Genomic DNA, 23,989 nt, shown 5'->3' with positions numbered 1-23,989 from the left:
AGCAGAGGAAGAAGTTTATTTTTGGCTTGTCAGATACAAGGATACAGGCTTCTTTAGTTACAGCTGCACTGCTCCTTCAGCTCATAACCAACCACTCATGCTGCCTCCAGAACACCCATAACCAATGAAACTGTTGGAGTGAGACAGATAACTCCTCAAAGAAGTTCCCAGATGGAAAATAAGTGAGGGAGTAAGAAAAAAAAAAAGGCTGAACTGTGCTCTATTATATGAATGCCATTGCATCAAGCATCCAGTAGGTTTATACTGCCTCAGTCACAGCAAACCAAGATTTATCATGCTTCTCAGACAGCATGAGCTTAAACCTCTGCTTCCCTTCCATGGGCAGCACACTGGAATATGTATCCTCTCTCTCACCATCTGAGGGAAGAAACACATGTAGTCCAGCTGATGATACCAGACAGGGCCACTGAAGTCTGCTTTTTGCAATACAGTTCCCCAGAAGGCTGACTTCCTGACCTACACAGTCCTTCCAAAGGACAATGGCTTATATATTCAGCACTGTGGCTCTACAACAAGTACCAGAGCTAATATTGACACATTTGCATCAGCTACAGAAACTAAAAGAAAATTAAGGAGAAACTATTTTCATCACAGCCACTAGTGTGTGTGATATCTCATACACAGCAAAACAGTTTATAAATCCCTTATGTTATGTATAGTCCTGATAATTCATTTTACTTCAACAAATAAATTAATTTGCTTTTCTACTACTTGAATATGGAGCCAAAGTAATGACAAACTACAGAAATTGCAGGTCTTTTTATTGGCATTTGATGTCAGTGCCACTAGATTGTAGACTAAAGAGTCAGTTTCAGGCTGCAAGGGAAATTAGGTGGTTTCAAGTCCAATCTCCTCCTTGAAGCAGCATGAGGTATGAGATGAGGCTGATGAGAGAACCATTTCCTCTTCTTTCTGATATCATCTCATTGTAGCAAACTTTCAAGGACGAGGATGGGGTAAAATAGGCCAGTAAACTAAACACTAAGAAACATCCCACAGCCTGCAATTACTGGTTAGCCTGAAAAAAGTAATGTTGTGCAATATATTTGAACACAAAGAAAAGAAAAAAAAAAGGTTAGGAAAACAAAGATATTAAAAGCTCCAGGACATAAGGGGCTACTTTAGAATCAATGCAGATGAAAAAGAGTTCCCATCTGGAGGCTGTATTTATTCAGGACTCACTGAACCATCTCTTTCTGTTTAATATGTACACACCTACGTAAGTCTTCAATATTTTTGTCCCATGTGGAGCAAGTTAGCCCAAATCTTGTCTTGGATAGATTCCCCATGTAACTCTTGCCATTGCCACGATAACAATCTGAAAAAAAGAATGATGAGACAAAAAAGTGGAGGATGATTGTACAACATTAAGAAGAAAACCCTTCCTTTCCATCAGTAATCCAAATTATTAAAGACAAGTGTTCTTTTAAGCAAATGCTATAGACTATTAATAAGATAATTGCATAAATCAGATCAGAAACAAAAATGGAAAACAGTTTTCAAATTTACATACATAATCTGCTGTTTGAGACCTTCATTCTCAACACAGCATTATTTTAAATTTTGTCTTATTTACACGGACTTGAAAAATTTATTTCATAAATAGTTGGTTTATGATTAATTTAGAAGGGTCATACAGAATATCCTAAAAGTTGTCAGAAGCTAGTTTATACAAAACCAAGAAAAAATGGTCCCCTATTCCTCTCTCCACAAAAAATAGGCATTTGGTTTAGCTTTGTGTAGTTTTCAGATATTGGCAACAGTATATAATTCTAGACTTAAGTACTTTAACAAAATCAAAAAATCATCTTGACTTTAATTTTAATGTAATTCAAAAACTTCCCTGTTCGCTCCAGCAGAAGTCATGTTTAATTCATAAGCCTTTTTGAGACTTTTCAAGAGAATTGTTTAAAATTATCAGTACTATAAAGACATTTTGCATAAAGCACTTAATTTCATATTCATCAGTATTTTTACTTTCTGATAATTGATACTTTAGAAGAAACACAGAATGAATGTAAAAGTTTAATCTTTTCTCTGACATAAGTCTTGCAACTGCAACTTTTATTAATTTACTGTAACATTGGCTAAAATTTAAAGACAGAGATGTTAATGCAGCCTGATGTAGGGTTATAGGTCTGAGGACTTCGCCTCAGTTTATGCTGTGATTGACATCCATTCAGGATGCAACGTTAGTCCTTACAGTAATACCAAAACCTCACGGGAAAAACATTTGCCTGAAGACTCAGAATGAACCTCACAGGCAGCGGCAGGTAAGAACTCAGAGGACCAATCCCTTCTAGATGAGGAGGTATTTGCAAGAAAATAAAAGGGGAAAACAATAACTTTTTGGTAGCCTGATATGCAATTACAAAAAGACTGTGAAGCAAGGAAATAATTTCAGCTGTGGAAAAAGGCCTTTTAAACTAAGAAAGGTGAAGACAGTAGAGCAGATATATGATATCTGCTAAGAAAGGTAAAGACAGTAGAGCAGATACAGATAGACCTTGTCTAAAAATCAGGTCCAATAAAATCTTTCCCACTGCTTTCCAAATTTTTGGAATTACAAATTAAACTGAGAAAGGAATCTCATTTACACCACAATGAACCCCAAGCATGCCAACAAAGCCAAAGCAGAACTACTTAGGTGTAATACAGACACAACTTCTCCAGTTTTCAAGGCTGTCTACTTGAAATTTGGAACAGTATGACATTCACTTAAAATCATGTTATCACTCTTTCCTCTGTTACCTTGTTCATTTGATACATCACACTTAGGAATCTGGGAGCAATAACCAATACGGATGTTTGGGTCAGTGGTAAAGCACCAGGGTGATTCAGATCCATCTGGATTTCGGCAGTAGTTCTCCCTCAAATCCCTGTAAAAATAAATATGTTAGCTCTCAGCAGGGATAACCTAAACCCACCAATGTGGTCCATTGTTTTTTGTCATGAATTAACAAAAATACAGGCTCATTCAGGTCTCTGTATTAACGATCAGTGTCAAGTGCAAGGAGATGAGGAGCCAGTAAGAACGCAATAGGAATATGTTTGTGGAAATTCATTTTCAGCAGCCGTGTTTTGATGGGATATAAGATTTCATTTGAAGATTAACAATATTTTCATTCAGGATCCTCCATCAAAATTTGCATGCAACCGACATTGGATACACCTGCCATATATTACAAGTGCTTTTAAATACAAACATCACCAAAAGTGCTTAAAAGTCCTTGTACTTTGAGTGGTTCTGCTGAGTTTGGAGAAACAGACTTTTCATAGTTTTAGACTATCAGTAACTCACTTAAGAAGCTGAATTGTAGAAAATAAAACAGTGTATGTCGAAATTCTCTACAGCTGTTACCTTTAAAGTAAAAGTTAGTCACAAGGGAACATCTTTAAATGTCTTTTGCAGCTTGCATGGAATATTCAAACCTCTTAAATGTAAGTTTTATTTCCCTGTCTCCTGACAGTTGCCATGTTCTGTGCATCTTCATATTTCACTATATTTTTTACATCTGCAGCACCTGCTGATAACAGACTATGGAAAGAATGGGCCTAATACTGTAATTCTTACTGATGTTTATCCATCAATAGATATTTTGTGCAAACTGGGCTGTGGCTCCAATCTGGTCAGCAAGGTTTCCTCTATGCTTAGTTAAAAAAGGACGGAATTAGCATTACTAAGGTAACTGCCTAAAATTAGTAGATTATTCACACCATGGGAGTTTATGAACCATACAGAAGGGTTTGATGACCAGTGGTCAGTCAAGTAAAAGTAGTCCTATTGATGCATCTGTATTTAGTAATGAGACAGAAAAAGGATTTAAAATATGAAAAATTAAAGAAGTTATTTCAAATGAGTATTAATTATTACAAAGATTACATTCAGGTAATATTTAGGACATATTAAATTAAAGTCAGCAATCAAGTTCTGAAGAAGTTTTTAGTTCCATGAAAAAAATCAAGTGGTAATGTATCAACACTGTTGGGATTCAGGTCCTAGCCTGGAACACATCCAGACACTTCACAATCATATTGGTGAATGCATGCTTGAAGGAGAAGTTCATGAAAATCCGTAGGATTTCACACACATTCATCTAGAACAATTCCTTTGAGATGTGAAGGACTGACTTTCCCAGGCTCAGATGGTTTTGAGCCTCAGCAGGTAGAGTGGATGCATCGGAACAAGGGGAAGGACAAGGGCCCTACGGTCTGCTCCAGTGGCATGAATTGTTAAACGTTTTAAAACTCAGCTCTTTTCCCACTGCAATAATAATAGCCACATGTCTCTACTCACTTGCACTTGAAGTTCTCAGGAGTGATGTTGTGCTGGTGAGGAAACTGGGAGTCCCACCTCTGGCACGGGATTCCACTCCATATGGTGCTGACGGTGCCGCGGTAACCCTCGCCCTGCCCTTGAACACACGCCGTGGTCTCGGCTGTCGCCTCGGTGCTGTTCACGATGCTTTCCTCTGCAGACCCAGACAAGAAGGGCTCTTTCATTCTCTTAAGAATGGCTCAGGATTTGTGCAGGTTTGAACTGCACATTACTGATAGAGTCAGTAATGTGCAGGTTTGAACTGCACATTACTGATAGAGTCATGGATTACGTGATGTTTGAATCATGGTAATTGCAGTTTTATTGGTGAAATTTCCAATGTGATTATAGAATAATTTTCTCCTCATATTTACAACATCCACCAAAAATCCAAAATCAAAGTAAGTGCCAGACTTTATGCTAGTTTATCTGCTTTCATGCAAAGAGTCTGTAATATTTTCTTGGATGAGACACCTGGCCTGTGCTGTACTAATGGAGGTTAGAAGATATTCCTGGTTACTTTTTCAAGTTCAGCAAATATCATTCCTCCACTTTAAAAAACTAAGCGGCCACCCACATGTGCACTGTTAAACATGGTAACACATATTTGTAGGATTAAAATGCAATTGGATTTCTACAAAGAATTCCCAGAATATCAGGTCACAGGAAAAAAAGATGCAGATAAAAAATAATAATAGAAAAATATACATACTACTATAAGATAATGTGCTAAATTATCCTAGAAGGTTGTTTGTTTTTTGGGTTTTTTTATGCCTCATATGGTTAAAAGAGGGAAAAAAAAGGCCTAGCTTTTGAAATCAAAGATCAGTATTCTCTACAGAGAGAAAAAGTTTTAAAGACTAACAAATTCATCAGACTCAAGATCTCTTACAGATGTTGATATACTCTGCACTCACCCTGGTGTGGGCTGTCTTGAACTAAATTCAGAAAAACAGTGGTTTTGAAATGACTCATTCACATAACTTAAAAGTCTCTTTTTATTTCTTATGCAATTTTCATAATTGCAAATTAATGGCACAGATATTGCATCAGATATATACAAAGTAGTACAAAGCTAAATGCACTGCAGTAAGAGCAATTCTTCTTCAATATTCAAACGTTCCCAATACAGTACTTTAAAAGAAACACCATATCTGTTGGTAATTGCTATGGTTAACAGGACTAATTTTATTAATTATCTTAAAAGTATTTGTTGCCAGCAAAAAGTATGTCAATTCACTTCTTTATTTAGTTTTCTTCAAATGGTCCAGTGAAGAGAACAGTATTTATGTGTTACTCATATGTAGTTCACTCCTGGTAACTTGAGCCAGTTCCATGAACTCCAAGAAAATATGGATCTTAAGGAAACCAAATGTCACAACAGATGGTTTTGGCTGATTTGCTGACTGATCTTTGACGTTAAAGATCATTTCCCTGTCAGATGATAACATCAAGTTGTGCAGTTGAATTATACATTTATCCATGCATCCCTTTTGCTCTTCATCTGGTTGATGTTTTTAAGTCAGTGTTTTATGGTCAAATTAATTTCCTGTCCCTCCTTCCCAAGGCAAATGTTGTCCTGTTTCAATGGGATTTCGAGTTCCAAGCTCATTCCAAAGTCAAAAGGATATGGCACTGCAAGTATCACAAGATTTCTGCAGGCCGAAAAATGCACTCTTTCTATAGGACTCATCAAACAGTCTTGCAGACTTTGTATTCAGTCTTTACACATCACTTTTTAAATAATAAGACTAGAAAAAGATAAATTCATACAACTTTGAGTAATAAATAGCTGCAATGTTCCTGTTTTCCATTAAAAGTAATATATGAAAACAAATGACATTATATTCTAAAATAGCTTCTAAGCTGATTAGAGTGAACATTGCTATGCAACATTCAAATACATATTAGTCTTTTTCAAAAATACATGCATTTCTTTCATACAAACGAAAGAGATCAGGGGAAAGACCTGAGGGGGCAGGGGTGAAGAGTTCCATAAGATGATAAATTTCAGCATACACCCTGGCTTCATAATATTTCCTAAGTAAATTAATAAATTAAAACTATATAACTCTAGCAAAAGGTCTTCTTAAATAATAATGTACAAAAAAATCAGTCAAATATAAGCTGTTGCAAAGACCTTATCAATACACAAAAAGTTACTATTTCAACTGGAATGAACTGTATAGGGCACCTACTCTGTACTCAGTCATGCTAAAGAAAAAGTAATTAGGTTGGTGTATATATATATATTATTATGTGGGCTTGTTTTTTTTTTTTTTTAAATCAGATGCCTGAAATGAAATGTGATGCTTCAATTGATTTAATCAAGGCCACAGTAATTTTGTAGAGCATTTCTTCTTGTACATCTGCAGATACACAGTTAACTGTTGAACCTTACATTATGTGTCTGGACAGTGACCTCTACCTGTAGATCAGATTTTACAACTTTGCCATGTCAAAATGTACAACGTAAAGGCATCAGAATAACTTAACTTTCACATTGTCATGAACACTTGCGCAGCCAAGCCACTTCTGGAAAGACTTGCACTACAATGACTATAAGAGAAATTATTTCAAAATCTGTAATGTGATTATCTGCTATTACTTGTTACTTGTGGCAGGTCTCAATAAGAATTCTAGTAATGAGAGGGGTCAATAAAATAGTCTTATTTTAACTAATAAAGCAGTTTCATTGTTCCAAAAGGTCCACAGAACCCTCCCCAAATTCTTTGTGCTGTACCACCTGCATATACTACAAATGTCTCATTTTGAAACATGGAAAATGAGACTCCAAGATATTTTCAAAATTTAATTCTGAAATTCTGAGGGCTTGTGCCTTCAGAACCAATTCCCATTCTAGCTATTGAGTCTCACAGAAAGCTCAAAACTTACCAATAAAGGCTTGAGAAATCCTTCATTCATCTGTCGATTCCACAAACAGGCATGATGGGAACAGTCTCCCTATTCCTGTTAATGAAAGTTGGGCTGGATGTGCACAGGAACAGGCAAGAGCTTGAGGAGCAGTGCCTGTCTCACCAGACACTGCAGATTATACAGCACTTGCCAAACTACGAAGTGCCCAGGCTGTCCAAGCCTACAACTTACATAGTCATCTCCATTCAGTACTGGTCTTGTTCTTGAGGCTAATTACTCATCACCCACATACCAAATTAACTAAATATAGTAACTCTGAGCATGAACATCAGACGTGCAGAGCTTTGGTGAAAGAGCCCTAAGACCACATGCACCAGTTCTCTTACAAGGCAAGATCAAGATCAAGATCAAAATCTACAAAATCGAATTCCCACCCCTACCCCAGTAAATCCTCTAAAATATAAATTAAGATCTGAAAATCCAAGGAATTGTTCCAATGAGGAAGACAATATTAATTTAGTTAGACTAATTTAAAATCAACAAGCAATCCTTACTTTTAAGTACTTACTAATATTTCATAATGGAAGTTCCCAGGACTTTTTTGCTTCAGTTAAATTTTTTTAGTTCTGAACTGAGATTAAAAGTACTGTTAAAGAAAGATCACACAAAATTCCACCTTACAAAAGACTACTATTTATAATTTATGGATGAAGTGTCACTTCTTACTCTTGTAGGAAAGTTCATTATGAACAGAAGAATTTGGTAGCTGTTAGCAGCATTTTGCTGCTTTTGAACTTTGTGGGCTTTTGTTTTCTTTTTTTAAATTCTGGATGACTAAGATTAAACATGTAACTCAGATAGCCACATGAGGGGATTTCCCATTAGTAGTATTTCTACCTTCACATGTTCACTCCAAAATCCCCAGCCAAAGGGCAATAATGCAAAAATATCCATTTTTTTTTCCCATAAACCCCTCATTTTTTTGATACTTCAAAATACATAACTTTATTAATATGGGCCAGCTCATGCATTCATAGATTCTTAAAAAGATGAAACATTATCCAGAGCCTTATGTGTAAAGCCACAGATAGTCCTCTCAGTTCTGGTTCTCACAGCAGCGCCAGCATGAGGGAATCAGCAGGGGCCTTGAGTCATTCGACAGCTGAAGTAACCAGCCTGATACTATTTCACACTTTAATCCCAATGACCCAGAAGAAAATCCTGCACAAATTTTAGATCAGTGGTGAGAATCATACTGACTGAAAAGAAGGTAGAGATTTTGCTGGAGAATGCATGTTCTTTCATGACAATACAACCTATGTACTTGTGGAAAAAGGCACAGTTGGAAAAGAAGCAGAGACCTAAATTATATCATGAGGAAAATACCTGTTCTTGCTTATATTCATGCAATGTCTCTTCTACAGTGTCAGTCAACAGAAGGAAAATGTGCTCTGATTTGTAGCAAAACAATTTAAAAAGTTGATTCTAAATGTGATCCATGCAATTCTACAAATGTAATTAAGAAAGCTGAGTGGCATTTTGAAGCTGCTCATGCTCAGTTACATGCTCAGTTTTCATCAGTGTACCATGGCACAGTACAAGAATGGAAGAAAAGCCCAACTGGTTTTCAGTGTTTTGCTTTTTTTTTTTTTTTTTCAGTAAAAACATATGAGAAAGTGAAGAAATCAATTATAGCCAAGCTTAAGAATCACAGTACTGAAGAACTCATTGTTGCCTAAAACCTTCACACATACAATTAATCTGTCCATGAGAACAGGGAGATCCTTCCAGGCTGTTCCAATGGCTACAAGGCTTTAAATTCAAACCATTTTTTATTTAAAATGTATTAAAAAATAAATCTCCTCACATTTAGTGTTCTTAAGTTTCAATTTCAAATTATCATAGAAATTATGAAAAGGATTTGAGAAAGATCCTTTTTGAGGCAATATGGATTAAGCTGTTGCATAAACAGTGAACACTGGACCTATTCTGGGTCTCCTTGTAAAGCAAGATGGAAGGTAACACTTTATCAGCTTCTAAATATCAGTTTCTTTTCCCTGTCTCTTTCTATACATATCTTTATCTTACACAAACATTAACCTTAAATGAGTCTAATTTTATTTGTTTATGTACAATGATTCAACAAATAACTCTTTAATCAGAACTGTGCATTCAAATAGACAGTTGAAATGTCGGTTTCTAAAGAATGATTAATTTAATATTAGTGGTGTTTTGCCTTCCCAAAAGCTGTAGGCACACTGCAACAGTTCATTTTAGATCTAGAGTCTCAATTTTGGTGTTTCATTACTTGTTCTTTCCCATCCAGCTGCGGCCTTTATTGAATATTCTGAAGGCTTTTTAAGCTCTGGTCACTGGTGACTACTGTCAGTAACTACTGGTGGCAAAGGCTAAATCCATAGTAAAGGCATCTGGGTTGGCTGGACAACATGTAGGCATCAATGAAACACTGTCCTTAACACAGTAATTCCAAAAAGCTCTGCAGTTCTCAAAATACTGATATATGTAGCTTCCTTTATGGGTCTCAGCACCTCTCTAAAGCTCATCCATAGAGGAGCTGCTACCCATTTGGGCTTTAGAAAAAACAGTATTAGTTCCCTATTCCTGTCTTCCCTGTAGTCAGTGTTCTTATTTATGCCAAAATAACAGTCATTTTCCTTTTTCATGTTTGCTGGCATTGCTTCCATTTCTTCATTTCATCCTACACTTCTTCATTGCTGTTAGTTGTCCTTTTATCCTCTCTTCTAACTAAAAATTGTCTCAAGCCAAAACCACAGACACATATGTGAGCAACTTCAAACCAGTCTTGGGGTCCCAAAAGTCTTAATCCAAATCCAGTTTTTGCAGCTTGAGCCATCTCTAATTCCTAATTGCTCCTGTCATCTCTTTCTCACAACCCTGGCTGCAAGCCACAATGTTTTATGCTGCATTCTGTGCTTGTAAGTAAAATTACAATGCCCTCTCTCTCTTCAGTCTTAAAACCATATTTATTTTCTAAACGCTTCCTTCCACCAACTTTTTTGCCGAAAATTTTGTATATGAGCTGTTGTCAGCATTTTGGCTATAAAGCACACTAGCACTCACGACATGTAGCAAAAAGCCACAAGCAGCATGCTGCCTTGTGGTCACTCCCCAAAGAGAGGACACCTACATTTTTGTATACGGTCCAAGAACATGGATTTGCAAAGTATTTTTCCTAATTAGTATTTCTTGTAAATTAAATAAACAGTCCTCAGCACAGGAATTAAAAACCTGTGTGAGAATCCAAACCACAAAGCTATAAAGACCTATAACTCATGATGTTCTCTTTTTAGTGTTCTGAGATTACAAACAGCCCCAGCATCAGAAACACAGAGCAGCCACCGAAACCCAGAATAGCCAAGTGTTTTGGGCTCCCTGCTAGGAGGTGGGAAAACAGTTTTTTTATGAGCCTCAAGAAAGACAGAAAACTGAAATAATTTCTGTTAGTATTCTGGCCATCAAGATGGTGAATTAACAGTAGCATCAGCAATAAATTCCCTCAGTGGGTTATAAAGGAAAGCTTTGAGCACCACTGCATCTTACATAGAGGACAATGTCATATGCCTGTGAGAAAAACCCTTTGAAAATATCTGCTAGATTAAGCTTTCATGACCCCTACTTTTAATTTTTTTTTCTCATAGAGGTTGCCTTATTAATTTCAAAAGAGATACAGCATTCTGCAGGGAAAATACAGTTTTACATGTGAAATTTCCACTGATTTTAATATAGTTTCTAACTGAAGGAAAGAATTTCTAGTTTCTTCAGTGAACTTTTGCCTAGAAATGAGACAAAAGGCTTTCATCACAATATGAAAATCATTACACTGTGTTTTGGAGCTGGTTTTAGTTTCATTTTGATCTTTACCTTTTCTTCAGGCTCTGCTATGACTTGGTAGACAAAGGTGATAATCCAGTAGTTTTCAGGAGATCTCCCACCCAACCATTTTATAAGGCTGAGGCCAGACTAGATACTGGAAGTTTCATGAGGCGTAAGCTTACGTGACCAGCAAAGCCAGATGTGAATCCTCAGAACACTGACACATCAGCTCAGGAAATGCCAAAGGATAAAGGTTTATAAAAGTTGCATTTGTGAAACAGTCAGCTGTAACTTAGAAATACTTTTTTTCATAATAGTAACAGGGGAAAAGAACAGTTCTAGTATGCTGCACATGATTCATACGTTATCTAATAATTGGAGAAGTGTAGGAAGCACAGTTTAGTTTAAAAAAACAAACCACAAACCAAAACAAAACCCAAACCAACACAGGCCAAAAGTCCAAAGCAGCAGCTCCTTACTTAATGGAGCAACTAAAAAATTTAAAGATGATTCAGTTAACACAGCTAAGCAATCTGTGTTCACAAAAAGGGCAGTCTGAGCTTTCCCCTTTACCAGTAAGTCTAGATATAAAAACATGAATTAGTCCTGTAGTTCACAGGTAAGACTTTCAACATGGGTGTGACTTAATGGGTGTCTGACCCAAAATAAGCAGCCATCCTACCAAGGTTCTTCTGTCTCTGGAGAACCTGATTAGACATTGCCCAAACTATCAAAATAACTTTGCCTTTTTTGCAGTGGAATAATTTTGATATTTTAACTACTTTATACTGGAATTACAATGACATAAAATAGAATAAGTTAAATTACTCTGCATCAGGTGGTACAGAATATTCTTAGTCAACCCTTGGATTTCAAAAATTGACAAATTGGTTAGACCAGACTGAATCTCCAAGACATTAGAACTGGCCTAAACTATAAGGAGCCAAGGAGAGAAAATTCTGAATTATTAGTGATTCAGGCAGAAAACATGGCATAACTTGTTTGATAAGAATTCTAAACAAAGGTGGAGAATCCATCTTTAGGCAGCAACAACTCACAAATAAAGTTTCATGTCAGAGCTATTACCTCTTCCTTGCCACCCATTCCAATATTTAAAGCAAGTCTCAGTAAAACTGATTCTACCACCTGCCTTAGCCCCAGTATTACCATGAAAGTATAGAAAAATTGCTTTGCTCAAGTTTTCAAGGAATGTCCAAGAGTTTAACCTTCCACATTGTCTCTTTACTTCTCATTTAAGACATCTAATTATCAGTAAAATAGAGCTGTCACTGCTGCAACCAAAGTTAAGATGACCTGAGCTTTGTAGACATAACATGATGCAGTAAGCTCTCAAATGCTAAATAAGAGCATCTCAAAGTGAGCATCCAATAACTGTACACCTTAATGTCACTTTGATTCAATTCCTCATTTCTAAAGAGTGGTTAACAAATGCCACCATCTTATAACTGATGGATGAAAAGAAATTCACTGCCTGTGGTCTGCTTTGATATGGAGTGCTGAGTATCACAGAGAGACCCATGTGGAAATTAATAATTCTATCTTCAGCACAAGAGTGAATAATGTACAGGACCCAAGGCCTAGAACTGCAAAGCAGTAAAGAGTTGTAAGCAGGGTACACTGAGGAGGGATTGTGTGTGTGCAGCAAATGATATTTGATACTCTCAAATGATAATGCAAATGTCCAGCATGGCCAAACTAATACTGCACATGAGATCCTCATTATTTTGTTGCCTCACTTTTTTAGTTCTTGATTTTCATACATTTTAATGCAATTTACAGTACATAAGACATACACATATTCCTGTGGTAAGTAACACACAACTCTTCTTTCCTGTCCAGATTAAATATAAAGTGTTTATAGGAGACCCTCTTTGAAAGCCATGTTTTAAAAGCCAGTGAAGGGCAATGAATGAAATAGCGGTGGTCCTATGCTGTTTGAAATATCTGTGTCCAGATTTTGGAAAGGAAAAGGAAGTAATAAATTTTGCTTGAACTCACCACACGTTTTAATTGCACAGAACTCCCAGGGGGTGTTAGGGTCAAGAGTGTAGCACCATGGTCTCAGCTTGCCATCAGGATTGCGGCAGTAATTATCATCAAAGCCCTTGTCAGGATATCTGCAAACCACAATGAGAAACGTGTCAGGGCAGTCTTCCTGGCAACACTGCACTGCCTTCTACAAGGTACTTAAAGGACAGATTTCAGCAGAGGCAAACAAGAACTGGTTCCTATTAACCTTGGGTCTGATCCTGTAGGATGGATGCAAATATGCTTCTAACGCTGTTAAAATTTAATAACATATAAACACTTTCCAAATCTGCAGCAGGACCAGACCTCCACTGAGGGGGCTCCCTGCTGTGCTAATGCACAGGGTACCGGATAGGCTAACTCCACTAATTGCTAAACTCTTGCTCTCGTGTCCGTCAACTGATGACCAGACACTTAAGCCACTCATTTTTGTTTTAAACAGACCAATTAAATGTGGATTATCTAAATACTGCCTGCCATGCCGGACTCATTAAGAAAACAGGTTCTTCAGTGCAACAGCCCTGGGTTCAAACTGGAAGCTATTTTGAGCAGCTCTGCTACTAATGATAACTCCATTTTTGTAACAGAGCTTATTTTTGGTCATGCCCTCATTTCAAGCATTGGAAGAAAGAAGGAGAAAAATAAGTAAATAGCTTCCGTCTCACTTTATCTCATTAAGACTTGATAATATTGTGCTATATTTAAATGTTTCCACATTCCTACAGCCATCACTGACTATCAGATATCCAAGATCTGTAGGATTTTTTGTATAAATACATGATACTAACATCTGTAAACTTGAAGGAGACAAATGCATCAGGTTGGGTTTTTTTTCTCTAGTGAATACAAATTGTCTTGGTCTTCCAGTTTTATTGAAATGTGTTTGTGAAAGAAACAAAAAGTAGATTTGCCTCTGAGGAAAACCTGAAAAGTATGTAAGAGAGCAATAAAGTTAACTACTTGGGAACCTGAATCCATTTACAACTGCAAGCAGATGTGCTTCACACAAGCAGACGAAAATATGATTTACAAGTGTATGTTTTTGCTAGGATGCTTTTTCTGTCAAATGATCATGCAAATTTTGACTCATTTGCAACTTGATCTCCCATTTCTTAGGAAAAGTCAGGTTCCTTCAACTATACAAGGGACAAGGATAAGATTTAAGTAGAATTAAAAAAAAACATAAAGAAAATAAAAATGACAATGAAACCACCAAGAAGAAACCTCACCCAACTGGTCACTCAATGGCAGTCAAGAACATAGTAATTTCAGATGTAGCAGCTGGACCCTATTTTCTGCTAGGTGTAAAACAAACTGTAAAGAACAAGTTGTGTCCATGGATTTCCAAAAAAAAAATAGTTAATGGGCTAATAATACAGCAGAAAATTATATGGGTTGGACCTTCTAGTAGAGGTAGTGATGAGCCTTGATGCTGGTGGAACACATTCCATGTCAAATAACATGGAAAGTGCATGTTACCACTCAAGAACCAAGATGAGTCTAGGAATGGCAAACTGTGATTGCAGTCACAGCTCACAAAATGCATTTGAAACAGCTCTTGATACAAATAATCCACATTCTTTCAGAATGCAAATGTCTATCTTTGCACAGAATGCTCCATCCCTCCTAATATTATATGGGCTATTCCCACAGTATACCAAATACGGGTTATTTACTAATTAAAACTTAGGTAGAGATGTTCTTCCAGGATCAAGCTTTGAGTGTCTTCATGGGATGGTGTAGTGCCTGTGAGCCGTGTCTTTTCACTGACTAGATCTACTTGTCCATTTCTAGAGCAAAACTAGACTTCCCAGTCAATGGTTCTTCCCCCAATATTAAGGGAGGCTTCTGTCTTCCTTCATACCCAGCAAGAAACAATTGCTATAAAAAGGCCAACTAATACCTTTAATGAAACAAATATTAGCAATAAGATAAATAACAGGTCTTCAAACTGTTCCACACAATTCAACAGCGAGGCTATGCAGGATTCCCTGAGAGCTGTCTCTTTGCTGTACACACTCCTCCTTCCCTAGTACATTTGGGCACAGACCCCTTCTTAGACCTAAGAAAAAGCCTGAGGTGTCAGAGGTTTTCTAGAACTCTACATATTTCTGGTTTTTCCCCCTTGAAATGTACTTCATTGTCAGAACTGAAACGAAGCATCAAGATACATATCTGGTTTCAAAATCAAGACTTTATCTCAGTTTCTAGAGAAAAGAGAGGAGAGTATTAGCCAGAGAGATAAAATTTATTCTTTTAAAAGAGACAAATGCTGATCCCCAGCTCTGCTGGAAATAAAATGAAACTTAGTATCTAAAGCTCTTCACCAATATTTATTTTCCCCTTTGTTTTTTGGTTTTTGTTTTGTTTATTTTTTTTTTGTTTGTTCAAGACATGTAGGACTGGAAACTTGATTTTTTATAAAGCAAATTTTTATACAAGAGATATAAATTAATATAAATTATTAGTACCAGGGTACTAATAAAGTGATGTCTGCAGTTATTCACCTCCTATGATACACTCCAACCCTACTTTCCTCCACATAGTAAATATTTTCACAGAATGTTTGAGTCTGAGCAGAAAAGCACAAAAAACTTTTCCCCCTTATGATGCCCTATGCCCAAGACATTATCCTCAGTGGTCTTCCTTCCATCCTGAGGCACAGCTGTGCCCTTGAGGAGAACACAAGAGAAGCGGAGTTTCAGAATATAATTCTGCACCCACTAATAGCTGGAAATAGGTCATGCAGGAGCTGTTTGGGAGAAATTCTTCTGCTCGCTTCAATCACATCTAAGCAGACAGCAAGGATCTTCAATAATTGACCTCTGAGGGAAGTAAATGTGGAGTAATTCATTGAGGTGACAAAAAAGTGAGTTGTATTAACCCTGTGCCAAAAGCACTGTCCAACAGCACATAGACTGGTGCATTTGGAAAGATTACCATCTTTACTCATTTTCTTCATCATTGCAACTGATAAATAAATGAAAATAGGTTTAAATCTGTCCAGATAATCCTTCCGGTTTTACAGGTTATTTACATTACACCTGGAAGACATACTATCAGTGTCTCTAGAGAATGTTGTATTTTAATGGGTCATTTGTTCCAGACCTTTTCTCTTATTTTCAACTTATACAATTACGAAAAAAACAATCAAGCCAGCAAACCAAAACCTTCAGTATTTTAAAAATGTGGTATAATTAAAGTATAACTGCTGCTACTTTTAGTGACCATTCAGAGAGCTAATTAACATCAGTATATCAGAAATATGCTGGACTACATTACTCTTCTGAAAGCCCACTCAAGTCAGTTCAATCTGGATGGGCTGCTTTTGGATTAAAAAAAAAAAACAACAACCACTTTATTACTGTCTGAAAACTTTCAAGAAGATGTTCTCAGAAGGAATTATTTCAAAGAGGAAGACGATTGTTCGTAAGACTGTGGTTAGTCTGAAAAGTCATTTTGCAAAACAATCAGAAATTAATGGAAAAAAAGAAATTTCCTCCTGACAGTAAAATTATTATTGTTTGTACCCATGAGTTCTATAAATGTTTCACTCCAAAGGAACAAAACCGTTTCTGTGACTTATTCTAGAATACACAGTGACTGCATAGCAAAACTCAGAAACAGATTATCTTCAGTCCCACTCTGCTAATACAAAATATTTATTGTGGAAGAACAATGGGATAGACTGCTATTATTCATGAAACTGTTCATCTAAGCCAAAGGAAAAAACATAAGCTCCAAAACTGCAGATCCTCAATATTTTGCTGAATAATCAGGCTTTCTAAAATCTAGCAGTACCCATAGCTCTCAGAATAAAAAAAAATGCTTTATTTGGTGAAACACTTTAACATGCAAAAAGATACTTTCAGTGGAAGGTCTTAATCATTCTGATTTTGTTGATTCTTGCAGTCTTTGTCTGGCAGTTTAAGTTTATTCAAAACAATATATAAATGGAGTTAATTCAAAATCCAGAATAATACTAAAATGAAACTAGTACAGTTTGAGATGAACAGAGACCCCCTCCTGTGTGGCCTAACCCCTTCCCAGCCTCTCCCTCCCACAATACTTTCAGAAGTGTGTATTATAGATGACCCTTTGTAGTTGGATGAATTTGGCCCTGTAGGACAAACACTAACAGGGATGAAATTTGTCTTGCTATTTCTGACTCAGCTTTTGGCACAGTGAATCAGTGCCTAAATTAAAAAAGAAGAAAAAAAAAGAAAACAAGTCTAATAAAGAAATCCATGTTCATAAAGTGCTAAACAGAATGATTAAATCCTTTCCCAGGGTGAATAAACAGATGTAATGGTCAAACAGTTCAGTCAAACAAATTGGATACTTAAATGTGATTATTATGGAAGGTCACCTGCAGCTTTAAAGCTGTTCAATATTGCAAAAAGGAGGATACTGTTATTTGACAATATTGGAAGTTTATATTCATCAAAGGTGTTAGGAGATCTAACAAAAATTTATTACTTTAAATCATTATTTACTATGTGATTAAGGTATTTAAGCTGACTGCAGCTGCACACCAAATTACACAGAAATATTCAGAGGTTATTTATTTACTGCCAATGAACTAGGAAGGAATTTTTGATCAATTAAAGCAGTAGCAGCATTAGTACAGTAGTCAGGCACAGGATGTAACCAGAACTGCACAAAACAGCCTCTACTCTCCATCCTGCATCTCCATTGTGTCAGTAGCCAGCCTACACCAGGGGCCAGGAGCCCACGCATCTAAAACTGGTGAACTCCATAAATTTCAGTTGAGCTAATGCTAGTTTTGCTCAGCTGGTTCCAGAATGTGTGTAATTTTCAAGTTATGACCACATGGTCTTGCTTGGGGGTAGGAGAGGTTACCTCTCTGGACGAAATTTGTGCTTGTGTGGTCTCTGAAGATCCCAGCGCTGACACTCCTTGCCTGTCTCCGTGTGATCCATTGGCCCTCTATAACTCTCTCCATTGCAGGTCATGCATTCAACTAAGAAAAAAAAAATGGACACTAGTCATTTATTACACTAATGCTTATACCACAAAAAAAAAAAAAAAAACCAAAAAAAAAAAAAAAAAAAAAAAAAAAAAAAAAAAAAAAAAAAAAACCCAAAACACCAATAACCAAACCAAATTAAAACCAAACCGAACCCTCAAAAAAAACCAAACCAACCCTAAAACCAAAACCAAACCAAAAGAAATGAACATAAAAAACCCCAACGTGTTCTTGCTCTTATATAATACCAACCTAAAGAGATACTAAAAAATTACATCTTTCTGTTGGGTTGGTATGTGTAATGCTCTTTGGAATATAATGTTATATGTTAGGACTAATCCAGATGCTTAAATTTTATATCACTTTATAGGACACTTACAGTTTCAAAGCAGGTAGAGGGGAGCTATTAGAGTCATTCATGTTCCTATCAATATTTTACTAACCTTACTTATGGTTTGTAAGAGAGAGAGAGAGACACATAGCTAAGGAAGAAGTATTTTTAAAGGTGATATTATCTAATTAGCACCATTTATTTTTCTAAATCACTCTAAGTCACAGTATAATTGCAGGACAAGTTTAAGTGCAGAATATTGGTGAAATCCCAGTTTCAGTGCAGTAAAGTACGTCTCTTTATATATCCAGCACTTCCAGCTATGTATGATACAGTATCTTTTTGATGGTAATGGTTTTTGGCAGCTTAAACTAAGATACATTTTCAGTCCTGGTTTGGGAAAGTGGGTAGGGGGCACGGAGGATGGAGGGAGATTGGTCAAAAGTTACCAAAGGAATTTGAAAGCATTGTTGAACAACATTTAGAATGAAAGGTCTGAAAATATAAAAAAATCACCAGAATTTACTGTAGACAAACTTCTCAAGTACTCCCTAATTAGAGTAATTGTGAGGAAGAATGATTTAGAAAATACTATTGTATGGAATTACAAATATCACAAAACATCAGCTATCAAAGTCTTCATCCTAAAGTGAGCTCCAGGTCAAGTATTCCATTTGCAATTCACGTAATTTTATCTTTAAATTATAGATTTCAACAATTCTTAAGCTCCATGTAAATTATTCTATTCCTCCTTCTCTTCCTCTCTCCCTCCCAGTTTCTCTCCCTCCCTCCTTTTCCTCTTCCTTTCCTAAGGACAGCATAGCTATTGCATGTGACACATTAGCAGGAAAATTAAAGGCATCCTATCTTGAAGATTTAAATAGGTTGATTGACTGGAACTGAATTGGCTGATTAGCAAGATGTAAGAGTTTAATTTGGAGGTTAATAGAACTTAAAAGTCAACAAATGCAATGGTGCATATAAAGTGTCTTTCAAACTCTGTGACTTGAAAGTCAAATGGGGTTGGATTTGCAGAGAGTTATACTTATTTACAGTATTTATTCAAAAAGCAAAATGCATGCTTATCTTAAGCTTTCATCTTGTAATCCAGTATCTATATTTTCATCAAAAAGAAGACGAAAAGCTGATTTTACCATGGAATGACACTAGATGATTTTATCACATAGTAATACTGAAATTGTAATGGATTCACTATGGACGAGACCAGCAAAAAGAAAAGGATCACATTTGTGTGATTAGCACAACTTCATTTTCAAGCTCCTCCTCCATAACCTGAAAAAAGCTGCTGAGCCTGAAACCTTCCAGCATACTGGAATGTCTCAAGATCTCCTCTTCTTCTATCAACTTCTTTTCTTGCTATATGAGCTACTCTTGCCGAGAAATCACCTATTCTTTCTCTAAAGGCCACGAGCAAGTGCTTACTGGGAGCTCTGTGCAGCTGCTGCCAGCAGAGCAGAGGCAGCTTTCTGCAGGAGCTGTGCTTGGTTACCTTCTGAGCAGAGGGGGATGTCACAGACTTCATGGCGCGTCTCTGGACTGGTGGTGAAACACCACGGGCCTCCCTCTTCCCCTCGGGGGTTTCGGCAGTAGTTTTCCCTCAGGTCTTTTCCCCGATAGCTCGAAGGCAAAAAGCTAGTTTTAAAATGACAATCATTACAGTATAAGAGCATGCAAAGGTTGGGGTTAATCATACTATTTTTACAAACAGTTAGAAACAATCACATTTCTGCTTCCTTCTCCCTCCACCCTGTCTAAGCAAATGCACACACCCAAATATCTGTCCATACACAAATAGACATCTTCAGTTGGGATTACTCAACCTAAATGGCCTAAATCTGGGACAATTTGTCTAGCCCATAGCGTGCTCAAGAGAGTTTTACTCCCATCCCTCAGCTGTCCAGAGACAACTATCTAGGGCACAGCCAGAGGCAGTCACACACTCCCTCCCAGCCTGCACTGTGTTCTCCTTCAGGAGCTCTGGCTGCACAGGGGTTGATTGGGTCTGTAGCCAGATGAGGCCCGTCTGTCCTGTGCACGTTGGCACATACAACAGGTCCAGCTGGGCTCAGAGTTCACCTACTATGTGAAACTCACAAGCAGAGAAACCTCTTTGCATCCCTGGTCAGGCAGCAGCAAGAACTGATCATCAGCAGCATGCAAGTGTGACCAAGTCTGTGCTACACCTCGCTGAGAGGCTTTCACTGCCTGAAACCAGGGACTGCTTTGTATTTCAGCACAAGAGATTTCCCCAGATGCCATTTTAGCTGTTCTTAGCTAAAAAATGTTCATGTCCATTTAGCACATTCCTTCATGCTCTGCCACGAGCCCCGCTGTGGTCACCTTAGGGTCTGCTACTTACAGACCCACCCATAATTGCATTGTATGTGTTGAGACATTTAACAAAACCCCAGCTGACTCAACATGTCCAGGATCAAGGTGTTTACTTCTCAGGTATCTGTAAAATTATGTGCTTACATCTAGAGAAACTATGTCATACACAGTGACACACACACACACTTTATATAATAGAGACACATAAATATTTATACTTAAAAATAATGCTAGCTTATTTACCCCACAAAATAAGGAACAGCTAACCCCATAGTAAGGAACCCAACCCCAGAGTTAGTCTGTTCAATGCCACTTCAACAGCTCGGGACCACATTCATGCTGCACATTGCAGACAAATCCAGTTTCATTGGATTTCTCTGCCAGTTACAGTGCAGCAATACTAAACAGCAGCTAAATCTCTGGAGTTAGAAAGCACCTTAAAATCAGAGATCTGTCTCATGAAGGTTTTTTTTGTTAATTGAAATACTGAGTTAACTACATAGGGGATCACATAAAACTTGCAACTGAACTTAATATATTTAATTTTTGAAATTTATAAGATTTGTTCCATCTGTATTTAAGCTTTGGTGGAAACAGAAATAATGCACCTTTTATTCTGAAAATATCTAACATTTTATTTTGAGTGCTTTGAGAGAGAGAAACAAGAAGAAAATTTTGATGTGACATTTTATTCAAATTTTATTCCCATTAATGAAATACTTGAACTAACTGAAGTGAAAAATACCTCTTTTAGTCACACTTCGGTTCTAGTCAATGCAATATGGAAACAATACATAAAGGTACTTTTTTATTTTTGGTGCTTGAAGAGATTAATTTTTGTGTCATTCCTGCTGCCTATAAAATTGGTGCTTCCTTTTTTTCCTCTATAGTCTTCTAATGTAAGTATCTTAAATTTTTTTAATTAAAGACCCTCAGGTGAACATTTTTGATGAGACATTCACACCTGGATATGTGGTAAAGTGGTCTGTCAGTGCATATTAGAATACTCTATTTAACTTTTCTGCTCATTAGAAAATATAGAGAAAAGGCATCTCAAATTGCATCAGATATGCTGTAATAGCATTGAAAAAAAAGAAAAAGTCTAAATGAGTAGCCCTAGGGATGCAAGATGGGTCAGGTATACAAATGGCTTCAACAGGTACTGAAGCAATGTTCTTGAGAAAGGAAAAGATGAGTTGTAGTAAAGATCTACCCAGAAATGGAATAAAGGGCCACTCCTCAAACTGATGATTTAGTTCATCTCCAATAGGTAAGAAAAGAAAGAAAAAAAGCCAAAAACTGAAGCCAGTAAGAGTAATGGTAAAAACAGATTCAACCACACAAAAGCCATGGAAACTAGCCAAAAGTCTATGAAGCATTGGTCTGCTCTTTGACCATTTCCCTTTTAGACCTTTTTACATTGGACTTTTTAAATTAAAACTCTCTAAGAGTCTTAAAATCTGTACTAGGATGGAGACGACAATAATAGAAAGCAGAGTTTTGCTTGGAATCTGTGTTCTGATGGAATACAAATAAATAAAAATATGGCTTGCTAGATTGAAGCAAAAGTTTAAAGTTTCAAGATATTTCAATTCTTCCTAGAAATATAATTCAAAATCATTTAAACACATTTCTCCCTTAAATATGAAAAAGGGATTTATTTTCCAATGGCACTTTGTGATAATCAGCTGTTGAGAAAAACTGACCTACAAAGCTAAGCTTTTTGTAGTAATAACTACCAAACACACCACTACTGTCTGCTTCTTCCCACCTCCCTCATGTCTCTGATGATGAAATCATATTTTCTGATGTTGAAAAACAAAATTAGCATGCAGCCACCTCATTTATCCGGTGACCTTTTAAAAATTAGACTTATTGCACAAGGCAGGAGAATAGTCACTCTCATAAAATTCATCACAGAAGAGTGGCTGTCCAAATGCACTGGATAAAATTGTGTATGTGATAAAACTGTGTATGCTGTGTATTAAAATGCAATTTAATGATAATGTGTGCTATCCAGACACTTCCCTTTCTCTAATTAAGTAAAGTCACATGTATATTATGTAGAATAAATGCTTATTTTTGCTTAGGTTACAATGATTAAGAATTCTGTCACTTCTGAAAGATGAAGATATCTACTGCAAGGTGTTGAGTCTCCAGAAGTCATTGCTTTGGGGTCTGTTGGTATTTAGGTATGCTCCCAGTTAAGAACAGGTCTGGTCCCAAAGTGAAGAGCAGACACTGCCATCTATACTGTAAGAGCCAAGTCCAGTAAGTCTAAGCCTGAGGCTCAGCTTTGTAACACATCATAAGAGGACAGAATTCAACTATCCTTTGCCTTTTAATGTTGTTCCAAGATATCCTCTTGCACACTGGATTGATTTGGTCAGGACAGGACTGAGCAGTGCACAGCCCAGTTCCTCACCAGCAATCTCCAATTTGGCTCCTCCTAAACAAACTGCTGACCCTGGGAGTCTGGAGCAAAAGGCAGCAATGTGGATAGCAAGCTTATGGGTGAAAGGACATTTTGGTTTTGTCTCTTAAAGTTTTATTATCTACATAGCTAAAGCCAGTACAAAAACATTTACAGAGAAGTGGTTAAAGAGTAGACCAGTACTTTGTAGTGCTTTAACTGGTTTCCGGGAACATTTGCTGGGGATGAATCTGTTTTTACCATTACTCTTACTGGCTTCAGGTTTTGGCTTTCTTCTCTTTTTCCATAGCCAGTAGCGTTCAACTAGATTTACTCTCAAGGTGTAGGTTTGGCCTCAGTTTCTCACTGTACCAGATCCTATTCTGAAAAGGTAAGTCCTGTACATGCTCCCTCAGTTTTTAGCTTGTATAATCTGAAGGGAAAGATTTCAAAAGCCTCTTCAGTCCTTTCCATGGATTTGCTGCCTGGCCTAAGTGCTCCACAGAGTTTAACATATTTCATAAATAACAGAGAATTGACAGTAACTATGCAAAACATACTAACAATATTATACACTAAGCAAATAGCTGGTCTACTATCCCCTGCTTCCTAATAATGTGGTTTTCAAAATTGCTCATTCCTTGGGAGTCAATCAGAAAACAGTGATGAACTTTCAGACCCTGGGCTGAAATAATGCAGATGTTTTGTTTCTGCCAGTAGCTAAGAGATCAAAAGGATATAAACAGCTAAAAAGAATCCCCAACACAGGAAAGAAAGAGATAC

The 23,989-nt window shown here is 36.9% G+C and overlaps 1 protein-coding gene across 1 annotated transcript in view; it reads right to left on the bottom strand.

Moving 5' to 3' along the window:
• HGF (hepatocyte growth factor) overlaps positions 1–23,989 on the bottom strand; it is a 49,140-nt gene that overhangs the window by 12,012 nt on the left and 13,139 nt on the right. Inside the window, exons 6-11 of the mRNA XM_041405319.1 lie at positions 19,952–20,094; positions 17,984–18,104; positions 13,091–13,209; positions 4,319–4,493; positions 2,773–2,900; positions 1,237–1,339 (exon numbers count right to left, since the gene is read on the bottom strand). Of these exons, the coding sequence (XP_041261253.1) occupies positions 1,237–1,339; positions 2,773–2,900; positions 4,319–4,493; positions 13,091–13,209; positions 17,984–18,104; positions 19,952–20,094 (789 nt within the window). The remainder of the gene's footprint in view (positions 1–1,236; positions 1,340–2,772; positions 2,901–4,318; positions 4,494–13,090; positions 13,210–17,983; positions 18,105–19,951; positions 20,095–23,989) is intronic.

The sequence above is a fragment of the Onychostruthus taczanowskii genome, unplaced genomic scaffold, assembly GCF_017590055.1.
Source record: "Onychostruthus taczanowskii isolate IOZ18803 unplaced genomic scaffold, ASM1759005v1 scaffold23, whole genome shotgun sequence".
NCBI lineage: Eukaryota > Metazoa > Chordata > Aves > Passeriformes > Passeridae > Onychostruthus > Onychostruthus taczanowskii.
This window is presented reverse-complemented; position numbering and strand designations above follow the sequence as displayed.